The sequence below is a fragment of the Dermacentor albipictus genome, chromosome 3, assembly GCF_038994185.2.
Source record: "Dermacentor albipictus isolate Rhodes 1998 colony chromosome 3, USDA_Dalb.pri_finalv2, whole genome shotgun sequence".
Classification (NCBI taxonomy): domain Eukaryota; kingdom Metazoa; phylum Arthropoda; class Arachnida; order Ixodida; family Ixodidae; genus Dermacentor; species Dermacentor albipictus.
The window spans coordinates 124953882-124970558 of record NC_091823.1 but is presented as its reverse complement, the minus strand read 5'-3'; the positions used below and the strand labels follow the sequence as shown (position 1 = coordinate 124970558).

Below are 16677 nucleotides of genomic sequence, written 5' to 3'. Positions count from 1 at the left end.
TTTATTCTTCTGAGAATTTCCTTCTCATGGTCGGAGTTCCCTGTGATTAGTTGATCTAGGTAAACGTACTCCTTCACATAGTCTAGAGGTTCACTGGTAATCCTAATTCTTGTTCCCTTGCCCGGTTGTTCATCATTATCTTAATCTTCCGCATATTAATCTTCAGCCCCACTCTTGCACTCTCTCTGTTAATGTCCTCAATCATTTGTTGCAAGTTGTCCACGTTTTTGCTCAGTAGAACAATGTTATCGGCAAACCGAAGGTTGCTGAGCTCATCACCGTTTATGCTTACTCCTAAACCTTCCCAGTTTAATAGCTTGAATATTTGTTCACTCCTTTCTTTATAGGTATCTTCCTACTTTGCTTGTGCAGAAATAAGGTGACTGTGGAATCTCTGTAGATATTTTCCAAGGTATTTACGTAAGCGGTCTGTACTCCTTGATTACGCAATGTCTCTATGACTGCTGGTATCTGTACTGAATCAAATGCTTTTTCGTAGTCTATGAAAGCCATACAGAGAGGCTTATTGCACTCTGTGGATTTTTCGATAGCCTGACATGAATGTGACACATTGTAGAGAATCCCTTCCTGAAGCCCGTCTGTTCCATTGGTTGACTAAAATTTAGTGTTGCCCTTATCCTATTGGAGATGATTTTGGTAAATATTTTATATATTACTGGTAGTAAGCTAACAGGCCTATAATTTTTCAGTTCTTCAATGTCTCCCTTTTTATGGATTAATAGAATGTTTACATTCTTCAAGTTATCTGGGACCCTTGCAGTTGATAGACATTTCGTATAGAGAGCCGCCAGTTATTCAAGCATTATAGCTCCTCTATCTTTGATTAAATTGACTGTTATTCCATCATCTCCTGTCACTTTTCTCCGTTTCATGCATTGCAAGGCCCTTCTGACCTCATCTCTAGTTATAGGAGGAGTTTCTGTATCCTGTTCATTATCGTTCGGAATGGAGTCCTCTAGGTACTGTACAGGTTAGTATAGAATTCTTCTGCTCCATTCATTATACCTTCGAGATTGGTGACGATATTACCCTGCTTATTTTTCAGTATATACATCTTGGTTTGTCCTATGCCAAGTTTCCTTCTCACTGATTTAAGGCTGCGTCCATGTTTTATGGCTTCGTCAGTCTTTATCGCGTTATCATTTCGAATATCCCTTATTTTCACCTTGTTGACCATTTTTGACAATTCCACGAATTCTACCTGATTTCTTGAGTTAGACGCTATCTTTCTTTGTCGTTTCTTTATTAGGTTTGTTGTTATTTGGGAGAGCTTGCCTACTGGTTGCCTTGGTGCCTTGCCTCCCACTTCATTTGCTGCCTCTGAAGTCAACCTCGCTACGGTTTCATTGATTAGCTGTATGTCATCATCATCTCTCTGTACTAAAGGTGAAAATTTTTTGCAAGTACCAGCCTAAATTTGTCGGCTTTTACCCTTACTGCCTCCAAATTGACCTCTTTCTTCTTGACTAATTTTCCCCTTTCTCTCTTCAAATTGAGGTGAATCCTAGTCCTTACTAACCTATGATCACTCCACTTTAACCTACCTATCACTTTAACACCCTGCACTATGCTGGGATCATGAGAAAGTGTGAAATCAATTTCATTCCTTCTTTCAAGATTAGGGTTTTTCCAGGCCCACCTTCTCTTCCTACGCTTCCTGAAAAAGGTGTTCATTATTCTCAGCTCATTCCTTCCTCCGAATTCTACCAGCACCTTTCCTCTAGCGTTCCTAGAATTGACGCCGTAGTTGCCATTGCCAATTGCCTGTTCATCCGCCTACTTTTTTCCCACTTTTGCATTAAAGTCACCCACTACAACTGCATACCAAGTTTGGACTTTCCTCATCGATAATTCAACATCTTCATAAAACTGATCTATTTCCTCATCGTCGTGGCTGGATGTCGGAGCATGGGCTTGTACTACGTTTCAACTATACTTCTTATTAAGTTTGATTACGGCTACCGCTAGCCTCTAATTATTGCTGTAGAATTCGTCAATGTTACCCGCTATGTCCTTATGGATTAAGAATCTTACTCCGTATTGCTTCTTATCAAGGAGACCACTATAGCAGAGGACATGGCTGTTATTCAGCAACGTATAAGCCTCACCAGTTCTTCTAATCTCACTAAGGGCGATGATATCCCAAACAATGTCTGATAGTTCCTCGAACAGTACTGCTAAGCTAGCTTCACTCGTCAGAGTTAGACAATTAAAGGTTGACAGGGTCAGTTTCCATTGGCGGCCTGTCCGGACCCAGAGATTCTTCTGCTGCGTTACAGGTCTGACCGCCGCCTTGTACAGGTGCTGCGCAGCGGCTGGGGACTGAGGGCCATGAGTTAATTGTAGGTATCATTGGGGAGGTTGTGGCCGAATGATGCACTAGGGAGGCTAATTTCTATTCTGGTGAGGGAGTGTCTTTGTTCAAGCTTAGTGGGCCTTCCTAATTTGGTTGTACCTGGATTAGTATAGCCCCACTCACCCTCGCCGGGGTCTTGCGCCGGGGTCACGCGCCATTTCAACCCTGCTACTTTTATTTACTCTAATTTACTCCAAGTTACTTTTAATAGAATCGCAATCATGTGCACTTTCCAGGTGAACTTCCGCAGTCAGCGTTGCTGTCGCTGACATCGTGGTGTTCACCATGGATTTCAGCATGCTATATCTTTACCTAGGGAGCCTGCCAGCAAGTCTTGTGCTTACGCTTCGTCCTGTTTACTTATGCGGTATATGCATGGTAGATGCTACGCTACACTGCCGCCAAAGCAGCTCAAATAGGTCTATATTCTTGATTCAGTTATTGCCCCAGGAATTTTCGCATTGCCCTTTGACAACCTGCTGAACATCGCCGCAAAGTACCAGCGCAAATCTATGGGCAGCGCTTCCATGAAATATATTTGAAAAGACCGACATAGTTTGTAGAGCGTATGTCCTTGCAATAACATAGCATTTATGAAAATATGTCGGCACTTAGGGTTGTGTTATAGCAGTGATTTGGCCTGACCAAAAGACTGCTATAAAGCGAAAACAATGTCAAATACCGGAAATGTGTGTGTCACTAGAACCAAGTACCATCCCGACGCAGCTCATTAAAATTTGCTGGAACTCGGCCAGTATCTTGAAATAAAGTATCCTTTTAAGCGTTGCCTATGGAGTTCGACTGGTGCGCAGGGGTAAATTTCGACAAATGTTCGCGGGTGAAATCTCCGATGTTTTTGGGCATGACAGAATTGCTTGAGTGTCGCAGCCCGGCAAACAGGCGAGAGAACTTCGATTCATAGCGAATGTATTTTATTCTAAATCTTCTGAATATTAGAAACTGCAAACGAAGTATTAGTGCTCATTGTATAAACGTCTCGCAACGTGAAAGCCATGCAATATTCCTGCGCCGCTGCTTACAGGAGAGTGAAGATAGCGCCTGTGCGACACCTCTACAAGACCTACACGGACCGTTGAAGCTTTTCAGGTTGCCAGTAATTTTGTTCCATACACGTACGTCACATCCGCGTATAATTGCGCCCACGCATAGACTCTCCTTAACGTACAAGGGTAATGATAAACCAAAGCGCTAAGCCTAGCTATTACTCTCAGCTGGGAGTGATAGCTGGCTAGTTCCGAAGCACTAGTACTTCACCCATCGGCGTAACTGCCAGTCTCTGCTACTGTTATTGCTGGCACTCCTGCCTAAATCGTATCACTCAACCTAGCAGACTAATTTAAATATTCTCCTCCTCGCTGCGCAATAGCAATAGCAATTTAAGCCCCTGTCAAAATACAACTGTTCATTATTTAACCTATATCATTTTGATGTATTGTAAACTGCAATGTATATGCAGCACTGTTAGCTTTCGTGGGGTGAAGGCCACCCCTTCTCTTTCAGCGTTCAACGTTATCAAGGAAATGTGGCATAGGCCTTAATATTTCACAGCACCATAGTGCATTCTATAGTTTTGCATCACGTGTCATAGCTGAAATATATATTCCATTGAACTCTACAGATACCTTAGGAATACTTATTTAGTAAATTACCATTTAGTAAGCTCCGAATAAATTTAACTCTACGATGCTAAAAGAAGTATTACGTACATTCATCGCTGTTGCAACGGGTGTCGTTGAGGACGAAGTTGTCAATGGCGATCATGCCGGGGTTGCTTGGCATGAGCATGGCTTCAAAGACAAGCTGCAATATGTTATGTAAAATAAACACCCATTAATGACAGCTGGAAAAAATTACTGCCAGTGGTCATCGATATCTACGAACAAAGCATCCTGAACATGTTCGTATCAATGTTTTCCCGCTTGTACACTCACATCTCTCAGTACTCTTCTGAGCAAGAATATATACCCGTCTTTCAAATAAACTACCGATAACTCCTGAAAGGTGGGCATGAAGGCAAATCTGAAAAATTCTTAGCGCGAAAGGCCGTGATAATGCTTTCCTGTATTGGTCAACCCAAACACTGATGACCCACGTATTTGTATGGGCCAAAAGTAATAGAACATTGTCAAATTACCTTGTCATTGTGTTTACAGAATATATTCTCACGACTGTTCCGCTGGCAATTACTCATGTTGCAAGGACATATAAGTAGCTTCAAAACTGATAAGGCGAAGATAGTGCTCACTACTAAAATAAAGCTAATACATGCCACTTCATTAGGTTTCATTAAAGTTTACGTGAAACATAGACGAGCCGTATACTTGCTTGTTTGTTTCCTAAATGAAGCTGATAAGCCCGAAAACTTAGTTGCTTTAGTATTTTTACGGTTCGCTAATGAGTGCCACGAGTCCAAATTATCTCGCGCAAATCACAAATCCCATGTGCCTAACACATTAGACTCGTCTATTTGAAATACATGGCAGTTTAACACCTGTGAGATGCAAAATAGTAATTCTGGGCCTTTGTCAAGTAAGGTACGAACGGCTTTACTGAGTCTCAGGACAGCCATAATGCTAATTACCAGAGCAGCTCGTGATGAACGTTTCTTAGCCCCAATGACGTGGTAATTATCAGTTAATGCTGCTCCAATACTGCATTTTTTCCTTTTTTAAGCAAAGCTTATTTCCCTGAAAAGTAAACTTATAGTGGATGATGCACTCCAGTTATTTTCATACATGGCATCAACCGTCTGTCAAATAATGCGATATTTCCCTTTTTATTCTATTTTACGTCTCTGCATTTGCTGTACCAACGAATTGATCCTGCTAACAGCATGCAAAATTAACAGATTGAGGAACTAATTGTCACGTTATCCCCGCTGAACATTAGGTAGGGCTTTGTTAGCCACACCGCAGTTTCTTTGCCATTGCTGCATTTAACAAAAATTGCATTGGAACCAGTTATAAAAATGCCTGGTAACTATGCTCCTCACTAAAGCACTGCATGGACCCAGGCTGCACCTAAAGCCAGGAACGGGCTCGGGCCGGCTAAGAAATTGTTGACTCGGGCCGGGGCAGGGCTTGCCCATAGGAGCTTCGGCTTCGACTCGCGCCCGGGCCTCAGTCAGGCCCAGATTAAAGAAAAAGATAATTACGGGGTTTTACGTGCCAAAACCACTTTCTGATTATGAGGCACGCCGTAGTAGAGGACTACGGAAATTTCGACCACCTGGGGATCTTTAACGTGCACCTAAATCTAAGTACATGGGTGTTTTCGCATTTTTCCCCCATCGAAATGCGGCCGCCATGGCCGGGATTCGATCCCGCGACCTCGTGCTCAGCAGCCCAACACCATAGCCACTGAGCAACCATGGCGGGTAGGCCCACATTACGCCCGTACATGCTATTTGAAACTCCAGAAAACTAAATACTATAAAAACTGTAGCCTTATTCAAATGTTAGTTCAGTGGTGTCTGTCGGTCTACGGGAGGCCACGACACATCGGCTGTACGCCACACACATCAATGTATATTAGCGGCGTTTTTTGGGAACGGAGAAAACGGTACCTGTGATCAATTTTAATCTATCTATCTATCTATCTATCTATCTATCTATCTATCTATCTATCTATCTATCTATCTATCTATCTATCTATCTATCTATCTATCTATCTATCTATCTATCTATCTATCTATCTATCTATCAATCTATCTATCTATCTATCTATCTATCTATCTATCTATCTATCTATCTATCTATCTATCTATCTATCTATCTATCTATCTATCTATCTATCGTTGTCCACTAACATGAGCCACTACGTATGCCCTCGTGGTCATGGTCGTTCCATCGTCGTCATATGATCATGGTTCTCCTGTTTTGGTCCTGTCGCTCTCGTAACGCTGTCGTAACATGGTCATAATTTCAGAAACGTCATCAAATTCTCGTCATACGCTCATCGTTATACCGCCTTCGCTGTTGCAACGATGTCATTCCATCATAATTGTGATGTGGTCATTCCATCGTCATTACCCGCCGGGGTTGCTTAGTGGTTATGGTGGTGTTGGGCTGCTAAGCAGTAGGTCGAGGGATTGAATCCCGGGCACGACGGCCACATTGCGATGGGGTGAAATGCAATAACACCGGTGTTTTTATAATGTTCCGCAAGTTAAAGAACGCCAGGGGGTCCAAATTATTCCGCAGTTCCCCACTACGGTATTCTTCATAATCAGGTCGCTGTTAGGCACGTAAAACAAAATAATTTAATAATTCAATCGTGATTATGTCACAAATGGCATGCCAGCGTTGTAATTGCGTCTTCCGTAGAGATATGGTGATCTTAATGAATTAGTTGTCATACCACGGTCGTGATAGTGTCATGTTCCTGTCATTGTCCTCATTCCAGCTCCTTGATACGATTGTCGCCATATTGCCATCGTCCCGCCATTTTCCTCAAACATTCGTCGTAACGCTGTCGTCGCGATAATGTCGCAGTCATCATGACATGGTAATTGTGTAGAGGTTACTTATCGTGAGTTCTTCAGAATCACCTATTGCCTTTATGCCATCATCCTCATAATACCATCAACATTTTATTAACCCCATTCTTTTTGCTAATTCCATCGTCGTCACTGCATGTGCAGTCGGTGTACGGTCCTCTTCCTGTCGTCGTGGGGTAACCTTGGTGAGCGTTGATCATTACAAAGCTCAATTATCGGATCCATTAGCTTGAAATTGGATCGAACATTTTTGATAAGAAGTTGGACGCCGAAAGCTCCTTGTAAGGCCCAATGTTCCAATTAGGTAAACTACAAATATTATGAAGAAAATGCCTCATATTTGTAATATTCGTTTAGTCGTGGAACATAAATGCTTAGGCGCTTTATGATAGAGCATGCATGTGTGCAAAAAACAGTAACTCACTTCAATGAAATACCCACCATTTCACTAAATTTGATATCTCCATGTGCTGCATATTGAGAAAAATATTTGGGCAATGACCTAATAATATCACACGTTATACTTGAGGATTTCCGTAACAATGAGACTGGTATTTCATTCACTGTTACTGTTTACTTGCATTAAACATCAATAACTTGTAATAAATCACTGCCCATATTGAATTCCAGAAAAAACAAAAAAATGAATTTATGGTTGTATTAGGAATAATTTCTACTTGTAGACTGCAAGAGATGCCGTAGCAAGTTTTGGGTAACCAATAACCAGTACATAGACCTAAAAAGCTGCACTCTGGCCCTAACATGAGGCACAATCGGAAGCGGCATAAGAATTGGACAGATTGATGTCTGTAACTGTTCTATAAAACCAGTTTAACAATGACGATGAAATGCATGGTGCAGTGAAAGACGACGATGGCAGAGGCGGCACGACGCGGGAAAAGAAGAGACAGGCTCGAGGGCTGGTGAAAGAGAAAGAAGAAGCGGAGGATGGAGCGCGCGGAAAGCAGCGAGCGGGAAGCAGCGAGCACGGAGAATCGAAGGAGCCGGGGAAGTTCGAACAACGAGTCCCGAGATGGCTATCCGGGATGTACCGCTAGGCAGTCTCGTGACGGGCTATCGAGGCAAGGTCAGCCATGTCCTGTGTCTGGTCGGTTCCAGTGTTCTCAGGGTTGCTGTACTCTCGGAGTTCCGGCATTAGCAGAGATCCTGAGCCACCACCCCAGCAGCTTGTCGCCGTGTCACCGTCACTGCCTACGCAACCCGAGCCACCTCCGCCGCGTACATCGGGCAAGCGACGATTACGCCTACAGCAAGGTCACCCCTACACGTGAGCGAGCTCAGTTGGAACGTGTGCCGCGACGCCCAGACTTCGGGTGTTGGTGGGCGAGGTGCGGGAACTGAGCAGTGTGCCGCGTGGTCGTATCCCACGCCACATTCGAGGAAAGCCTCAATTCATGCTAGGTCTGAGGCTTTGTATCAGTGCAGTGTTGTTCATTAAATGTCCACCGGTGTAACATGTGCGACTATCACCCTTGAGTCCTTGCTCACCACACCACACGTCGGCAGGCGTGACGGTCCACCTTACTACTCTACACATTGCATTTCATATAAAACGAAAAAAAATGGGGTGCAGCTGTCATTTTTATAATGTCCATTATACTTACTACATTGTGGCCAGTTGCCGAATATTGATCAAATCGTTTTGGCCGGCAGAATGATGCCCAAATGAGGATTAGCATAGAGCTCATTTTTTTATTAAGCCGGAAGTTCTACGGATGATGAATTACAAAATAATTACCTAGCTATATTCGGGTACCCCTAAGTGTTTTTAGACTTTTCTGGAAAGCTGCTTATACAGGTCTCTATAAGCATGTTTTAGAGGACGCGGACAATGCACGTACGTGATGTGGGTGGTCACTGCGTGTTGCTGATAGATTTCGTGCAAATGCTTTTGTACACCAAACGTTGCATTATTTCCTCGTATGCACCGCCCATTGCGTGTCTTGCACCAAAGAAAGTGGAAGGAATTGGCGGCCGCGGCACCATGGTAAATCATGTCAGCCTAGGCCATTGTGCAGAGCGCCATTATTGTGGTCTCGGTCGTTTTTCCTGGCACCAAACTTCTGAACTCCCGATTACCGGTGGAGGACGTATATGGTACCATTATATATGGTATATGGCTGGTGCGCACTCTCGGAGGAAAGGCCCGACCCAGAGCTCCAATATTAAGTGCATGCGTACAACATCATCTTATCCCATCATATAAGTTTCGCACCTAGCGTCACTCTCGACCTTTACCTCTCTCGATAACGCTCAAGACGAAAACCCACCACTACAGTGCACCATTTTAGCTGCCGCATGAAGCAAAAGACAGAAAGTGCAGAGTAAAAGATGCAGTGACACCGTAAGTTCCTTTACAAAAAAAAAACATGTTCAAAACTACTAATTTCAATCTATTAAAGATGGAAGAAATCTCCCAGGCGTATACGCAAGGTCCCTCTGTACAGTTTGACGAGGACTTTAATGCGAACAGTAGTACCCTAATACCCAACATGTGTTGTGACATCAGTGCAGCATTCGACTCTCCCACTCCAAGTACTTAGGCGTCTGGCTAGCAGCATCAATATTAATGTTTCGAAGGAACTGCTGGCCGCGCTATTAACCCACCTGATGAGGATCGTCTGAGTGCAGTTGTACTTGACCTTGCCTCCACTCCTTGCCCTGAGGTCCCCGGCGAGTCCATAACAGGCTGGAGGATGCATTACCCGCACGCTGTATAAGGTTCAGGTAGCCAGTGTTTGGCTGCCACATGTTGTACCTAAAAAGAAATTAGAGTTTGAGTTTGTGGGCAAACTTCTACCGCTTGTGGATCACCAGGGGCGCTATTAAGGACATTGCCAAATTGCGCTATATTGCCGAATTTGGTGATCGCGGTATTTTGAGCGAATCACAGACAAAGTAGCAGCCCTTTGGGCTTTTTTGATGGGTTCAAAGTGACCGAAATAATGTGTTTGATTGATCATATGGCATTAGTCTGCCATGTCCACCATAGCGTACCAGGAGTTCCACCTGACAAACAGAGAGCTACAATTGCAGGTAACCCAAAGCATTCAGATTCATTCATGGTGTAAATTTCCGGCTGGCGCGTAGTATCGAATATGTTGCCTTTGCAAACGATTTCTTTTTTTTTTCACAAGAACACCCGCCTAACACAAAACGTTGTCTGTAAGGCGTTGCTTTTAGACGAAGTGTGACGAGCTCTCGCCACCAGCGACTGGGAACCCGATATTAGGCAAACGCCATTGTGTATATTGGTATACCGGATATACTAGAACTATCTGTTTAGATTTACGCTTTTCGCACTACTGCTTCCATACGGCGTAGAGTTGTTCGCAGTTTTACTGATGCGAGAAATAAATTTTGAAGTTAGAGCTTCAGCAAAGTACGCTTTGACCTGTTTCGCCAAACGCCCCCTCACCACATTTCCAGAAGCACTACTCCTGTATTGAACGTTTCAACTATGTCCTGTTTAAAATTATTTGTAGGCAGAGAAAATGTCATGCTTGAAAGTCCACTTCAAAGTTAGTGCCACTATCGTGCCTTGCGATCTGACGTGAAACACCCTTTTTAGTGCTTATGGAAGCTTCTTTTGATAGTTTATTTGCAAATAAGGTTTGGAGTCCATGGTATGAAAGTATTTCTTTTTTTACAATAGCAAGGTACATACGTAACACGTAACTCTACGCAGATATACGTAAATTTTCGTGCTTTATCTTACGCAGTTTACGGACGTAAGATGTCATGAATTAGGCAACAAAATCATTTGCATGGGAGGACAGTGAATGAAATCAATGGTAACTTACCAAAACGAGAAACACCGGCCAGTGTCTGGAGTCGGGCTCATCTGGACGGAAACCAGGTGGGCAGTCCTTATGCCGGAAAGTGTGTTCCGAGCAAACATATAGGCTCCTACATAACGGCAGAATAGAAACACCAACGCCTGATTCCACATACGCAGTCGGTGCTTGTTTCTTTGTTTTCAGCAAAAGATTGTGTTTTATGTTTCACATTTTGATTTCAATATCTTTCTTGTTGAATCAAAGTTGAAAATTTTCATGGTATATATTGGGAACAACACAAACGATAGCCGCTCTTGAAGTAACATAAATTAAACATAAATATCTGGTGTGAAACATGTGACGTATACAGTTAATTGTGAAGAAAATACAATTAATAAAGAAAAAAGCTCGTGTGTGCAACAATTAAATGATTTTGAGCAGTTTCGAACCCGTAGTATTGCAAAAATGTTCTAGATTTACGATGATACCATTTTGTTACTTTCATCTAACGTATGTTCAAACAAGCAAACTAAAAAGATGTCCGCGTATTGTTAGAAAGCCTAACCCTAAACTATCTGTATGTCCATACAACTGCAGCAGTTCCAGTGTTATCTGTAAGCAATGCCGCTTGAAAATGAAAGTGATACTAAGAAGAGAACTTCTAGCTATGTCGAGTTAGCAGACGTACTACATGAAAGACGCTTTACATTCATTGTGGTATCAAATGTTCGTGAAGCTCCCACAAAAACTTTTCTGTGAGAACGCAAATGAGCATGTACGCACCAAGCATTTAAACCACATTACCTACTGCAGATATTATTGGAAAATTTTTCTGGAGCTTATAGATTTCTTCACATCTTCACAAAGAAAGCCCAGAAAAAGAAAGCAAGCCGAATTGTCCTAGACCTATGTTATGCCCACATAATGTTGAAATCAATATATTTTTATTGCTTAGAGCTCTGTACGTTCAATGGGAGTCATTTGTGTGCCACCTTACGGAGCATCTGAATTTCTTGATCAGCAATAGACATGAATCTCGTTGAAGAAGAAGAACTTCCGGAAATTGACTCTGCTCAAAGTGAGTAGCAGGCGAATGCACTATTTCTTGAATGAGCAGTGCATGTAGGGGATTGCAATCGCGGACGTTTGTAATTATGATGTGTACCTTTTTGTGAATCACGGTAAGGGGGCTGCCATGGAAGCCCAGGATACCTGGAACCTCCAGTGAAGAGAACCCACTTCGTATCAGTGACCTTGTTCTCGGGGAACCAGCCGCAGTCGGTGGGATTGGAGAAGGTGCAGGTTACCTTCTCGGCAGCTTCCCCTGAAGGAAAAGAAAATATCTGTCAGCAGTTTTCTTTTGTCATTGGTATTTCGTTGAAAAAAAAAAAGACGCACTTCCAGAGTGATAGAGTCGCAGATAGTCTAAAGCAACCTAAGTGTACTCTTTAACGTAAACGGAAGGTACAAATTATTTACAAAGATGTATTTTTGGCTACTGCACAAGCTCATGCACAGCCCTTGGAAGCACTAGAGTGAGATGTAGATAAATAGTGGAAATTATTTTTAGTACGCAAATTAGATATTTCCCGCACACGCCGCATATTTTTATGCCAGTTATTACAGTTCAACCCCGGCCAGCTCATCCCCTACTATCAATAAGGATAGTCAAAGTAGCATCTCTAGATGAGAGAAAAGACGTACCTACTATTTCGTATTACACAGTCGATTACAACCGGTATGTTTCGAAGCAGTCGTCTTGTCATTCCTTCTTATAGCCATAATATGTAATACCAGCAAATATGTCTCATAAAAAAAAAGCCTTGCAATGTTTGCAATAATAATGGGGGATTGGCTCTAGAAAGAATATATTATTTTTTGCGCATCATTATAGTTTTTAAGTCAATTTGGAAGTCCTTCATTACGCGTGGTTTGCGTGGTTATCTTTGAAAATGGCGAGAAAGCCTAAGCCAATTCTTTATTAGGGTTGATAATCTTCAAAATTCGTCTCCCTCTTTACAATTTTTTTCTGAACGCTCACTGTTGTTAGGGGACATTTTAGCATTCTGCATATAAAGAATTGTTCACTCCAGTTGATTGTGCGTACTTCTATGTGTACAAAGGACCTCTAGTATTAAATTTACGGAAAAATAAAATGCATAGCCTGACAATTTTGTTTGTTGCTTTCTGTTATCGTTATTAGATGAAACTGATGTAAATATTGGCTGTAACTCCCAGCATAATGTTTAACTGCCAGGTCAGAGTAAATGAATCATAAATTGAATTTTGTGCCACATGCTGGTAAAACTCACGTCCTTCACTTTGAGCGTCTGGATGGCACATGTCATAACTTGGGCGGTCAATGCTCACGCCAGGAGTGTTAGCCATGTACACGAACTGAAATAAAAACAGACGGCAGCCCTAATTATGAATGTCAATAATGCACAAACAGGTGCTACGCATTGTGTCAGAATAGCAGACGGACTAGAACGCCCCCAGCAAGTTTGTCCGAGTTTTTCACGCGGTAGTGCTTCTCTTGAGAATGCTTGGATTGATTGAGAGAAGCTTCTCTTGCGAATTCTCGGATCGACTAAGAGAACATGGTCTACGTGATAGCTAGCAGTTCTACGAACAAAACACGCAAAATGTCGTCATGTGGATTGCTCACAAATGAAATTGTGCCACTACACGCTATCAATTTCGGTTGCCAACATTCCGTAGGCAACGCAACTCAGCAAAACGTTCGTGTGAGCCCTTGAGTTCTTCACAACACATGTCAGAGTAACATAACTGAGAATGAAGACACCACGCGTAGAAAAAGAAATGCGTGTTTTTCAACAAAACTTCAGTCGCGAGTAAGCTCCTATGGTGTCGTCTTTCATCGTGAATAATTCTTTTCCTGCTACCCATTTTACTACATCCGTATTAACCTTGGCACAAATCTTGCTGCCTCACAAAAACTAGGTCGACTTCCACATAAGTTGGCCACTCAAAAGTAATTTTGCATCAATCTTAAGATAACTACCTATTCACCTAAATACTTATTAACTGAGCCACAAATCGTGAAAACTGTTAAGCAAAATTATTTATGTTGAACTACTTGCAATTTTGTCAAAGGAACGCACATACTGGAACGAAGTGAACACGTTTTCTATGAATCAGACTTAAAATATTTTATTTGAAGCTTGCGAATGTAATTGAGTATAAATACCATGCGTAATACCTAGCAGGTTTCGAGCTTGAACGTCGTTGACACAAGATGGCAGAGAATGACCGTGGTAAGATTTCGTAAATGAACCAAAGTGCTACGTTCGCATGCTCTACAAAGATGTAGCCTAACTCAGTAATTCTCTGATCTTTACCATATAGCATACCTAACAGGTCGCATATCCATGATGTACTCCCGAGGGAAACGCTGTGACCATTGAACTAACATAGCAGTGTCATTGCCTCTTGCTGAAAACAAAAGGATCAAATTTTTAGTCCCTATCCTATATTATTGCGAATAGCATTCCTTTCCTGCTTAAGCCGTTTTGAATCTATCTATACCCGCCGTGGTTGCTCAGTGGCTATGGTGTTGGGCTGCTGAGCACGAGGTCGCGGGATCGAATCCCGGCCACGGCGGACGCATTTCGATGGGGGCGAAATGCGAAAACACCCGTGCACTTAGATTTAGGTGCACGTTAAAGAACCCCAGGTGGTCGAAATTTCCGGAGTCCTCCACTACGGCGTGCCTCATAATCAGAAAGTGGTTTTGGCACGTAAAACCCCATAATTTCATTTTAAATCTATCTACTATCTCTCTCTCTCTCTCTCTCTCTCTCTATATATATATATATATATATATATATATATATATATATATATATATATATATATATATATATATATATATATATATATATATTCTAGAATCTAACGCCAACCTAGTGTGTCCACCTGCTCAGGCCACTAGGTACGTGCTTCTGGCCTGATTCCATCGTCATTATACTACCTTCGTAATATTTTACTCTTGTCATGGCGCCTTCATGATGGTTTCTAAGCCGACCCAATGACCGAATTTATCGAACACCTTGGGCCACTAAGTAGGGCCTCGTGATCGTCGGGCCGTCGTTCCAGCTATGTCATCCAACTCTCCTGACGCCTTCATCACCACGGAATCATCGTCATACAGGTTTCGTGACATAGTCATCGTCGAGCCGTCATTGCCATCATGCACTCGTCGTCATACCATTGTCCTGATGCCCGCGGTATGCTATTGTAGTCAGTAAATCACTATCAAGTAGTCTTCCTCATGCGTTTGTTGTCATACTGGCGTCGGGGTGCCGTCGTGGTTGTTCCATCGTGATTACTGTAACTTCGACACCGAATATCATAATGCCGTTGTCGTCATACCGATGTCGTGCCACAATGGTCATGCTGTCGTTTCAGCATCGCACCGTATGTTAATGTATCGTCATTCTATTGTCGTTACGCCGACATTGTCATACAGCTTTCGTCGATTCAGCAAAATCATTATTTGTTCGTTATTTTATTGTTATCATTCTGTCGTCGTTAAATCTTGATTATGCCACCGTTCCCATACCATCCTGATCATTGAGTAGTCGTCATACAGATGCTATCATGCATCCATTATCATACTGTCGTCGTAATGTCATCTTGGTCGAGCCATGGCCGTCTTTCATGCTTCTTAATCCCGTGATCGTAACATCTTTATCATCATCGTATGTGTATGTCATCGTCGTCACGTTGTCGTTGTTATACCATCGTCATTACTTAAGAACCTTCATCTTATTCTCGTCATGCCATCGTGGTTATACGCCTTTGTTTTTCGATTGGTATTATCTCTTTGTAATTCCATCGTCAGTGCGTCGGCGTCATACAGTCGGCGTCATGCCTTCATGCTCATGGTCAGCCTTGATGAGCGAGTGCCATAGCGAAGTGAGAGAATATTAGAGTATGTGGCACATAGCCGAAGCAACGAAAGTCTCAGAGGTGCTCGATTACTATTCTCATTTTCGTCGATTGTCCTCGTGAAATAAATTGTGCCGTATATGTTTTTCTTGTCAGATATAATATTTCAATTTAGTCTGCTGCTGATGATACCGTTAACACAATAAATGTAATAAAGTTGAAAGCAAAATAAAAGAGTGATCACTGAAACCAAGAATACGTTTACATTAAAAGGGCAGCCATTTTTTGAGTGATCTTATCTTGCATGCCTCCCTGTCCCCCCTACACACACATTGCATAATAAGCGCAATTATACGGTGGTTGTTATTGCATTAGCGGCTCACCTGCTACTCTGAGAAGCCTCTAGGCATTCGAACTCCGAAAGTGCTACCGCCTATCATTATCACACAACTGTAGGTAATACCGATACACATGTGGATAACGTTGAAATCAGTTCGCCCGCAAAAAAGACGCGCAACAATCCTACAGAGCATTTACAAAGTAGGAGTATAATAACTGTGCAGGTTACAGCAACAGCACACGTATTCATATGCCAAAAGGACCTTCCTCCCCCTTCCGGCATTCCGCATCGCTCATTTGCCATTTTCAGCGTACTTCTTCTTTGGGCTGCCTAAAATTCGCCCTCGCCCTTCGATCTGCTAGCCTCCGGGTTAACTACGATGATAAAGCGATCGCTCCAGAAAGGCGTTTGTCCCTAGTTGAAATCCCGTACGAGATATATTATTTGACTTTCCAAGTTTTCTTTCTCAGAAACCGCTTTCTTCATAATTCAATGAACACTCAGGTGCATGACATTTTTTTCCATCCGTGAAGCTTCCTCCACCGTGCAGAATTATGAAGAACTGATTGATGTTGTTCGAATGCGTTCGCATTCGGGGATGGTAAGATTACTCAGCGAAATTAATAAAATTGTTTATGTGTCGGCCCGGCTAATGCCCTACGGTAGCTAAAGTTGATTGCAGCCACTTGCGACTGTGCTGTTCTGTAATAGCTACTTTGAATGTGTT

At 42.5% G+C, this 16677-nt stretch overlaps 1 protein-coding gene across 2 annotated transcripts in view; it reads right to left on the bottom strand.

The window, feature by feature from the left end:
- Positions 1-16677, bottom strand: part of LOC135909444 (MAM and LDL-receptor class A domain-containing protein 1-like) — a 251164-nt gene that overhangs the window by 33779 nt on the left and 200708 nt on the right. For both annotated transcript variants that reach the window (XM_065441402.2, XM_065441403.2), the window contains exons 48-52: positions 13009-13093; positions 11862-12020; positions 10721-10826; positions 9525-9675; positions 4105-4198 (exon numbers count right to left, since the gene is read on the bottom strand). In XM_065441402.2, coding sequence (XP_065297474.2) covers positions 4105-4198; positions 9525-9675; positions 10721-10826; positions 11862-12020; positions 13009-13093 — 595 coding nt within the window. The remainder of the gene's footprint in view (positions 1-4104; positions 4199-9524; positions 9676-10720; positions 10827-11861; positions 12021-13008; positions 13094-16677) is intronic.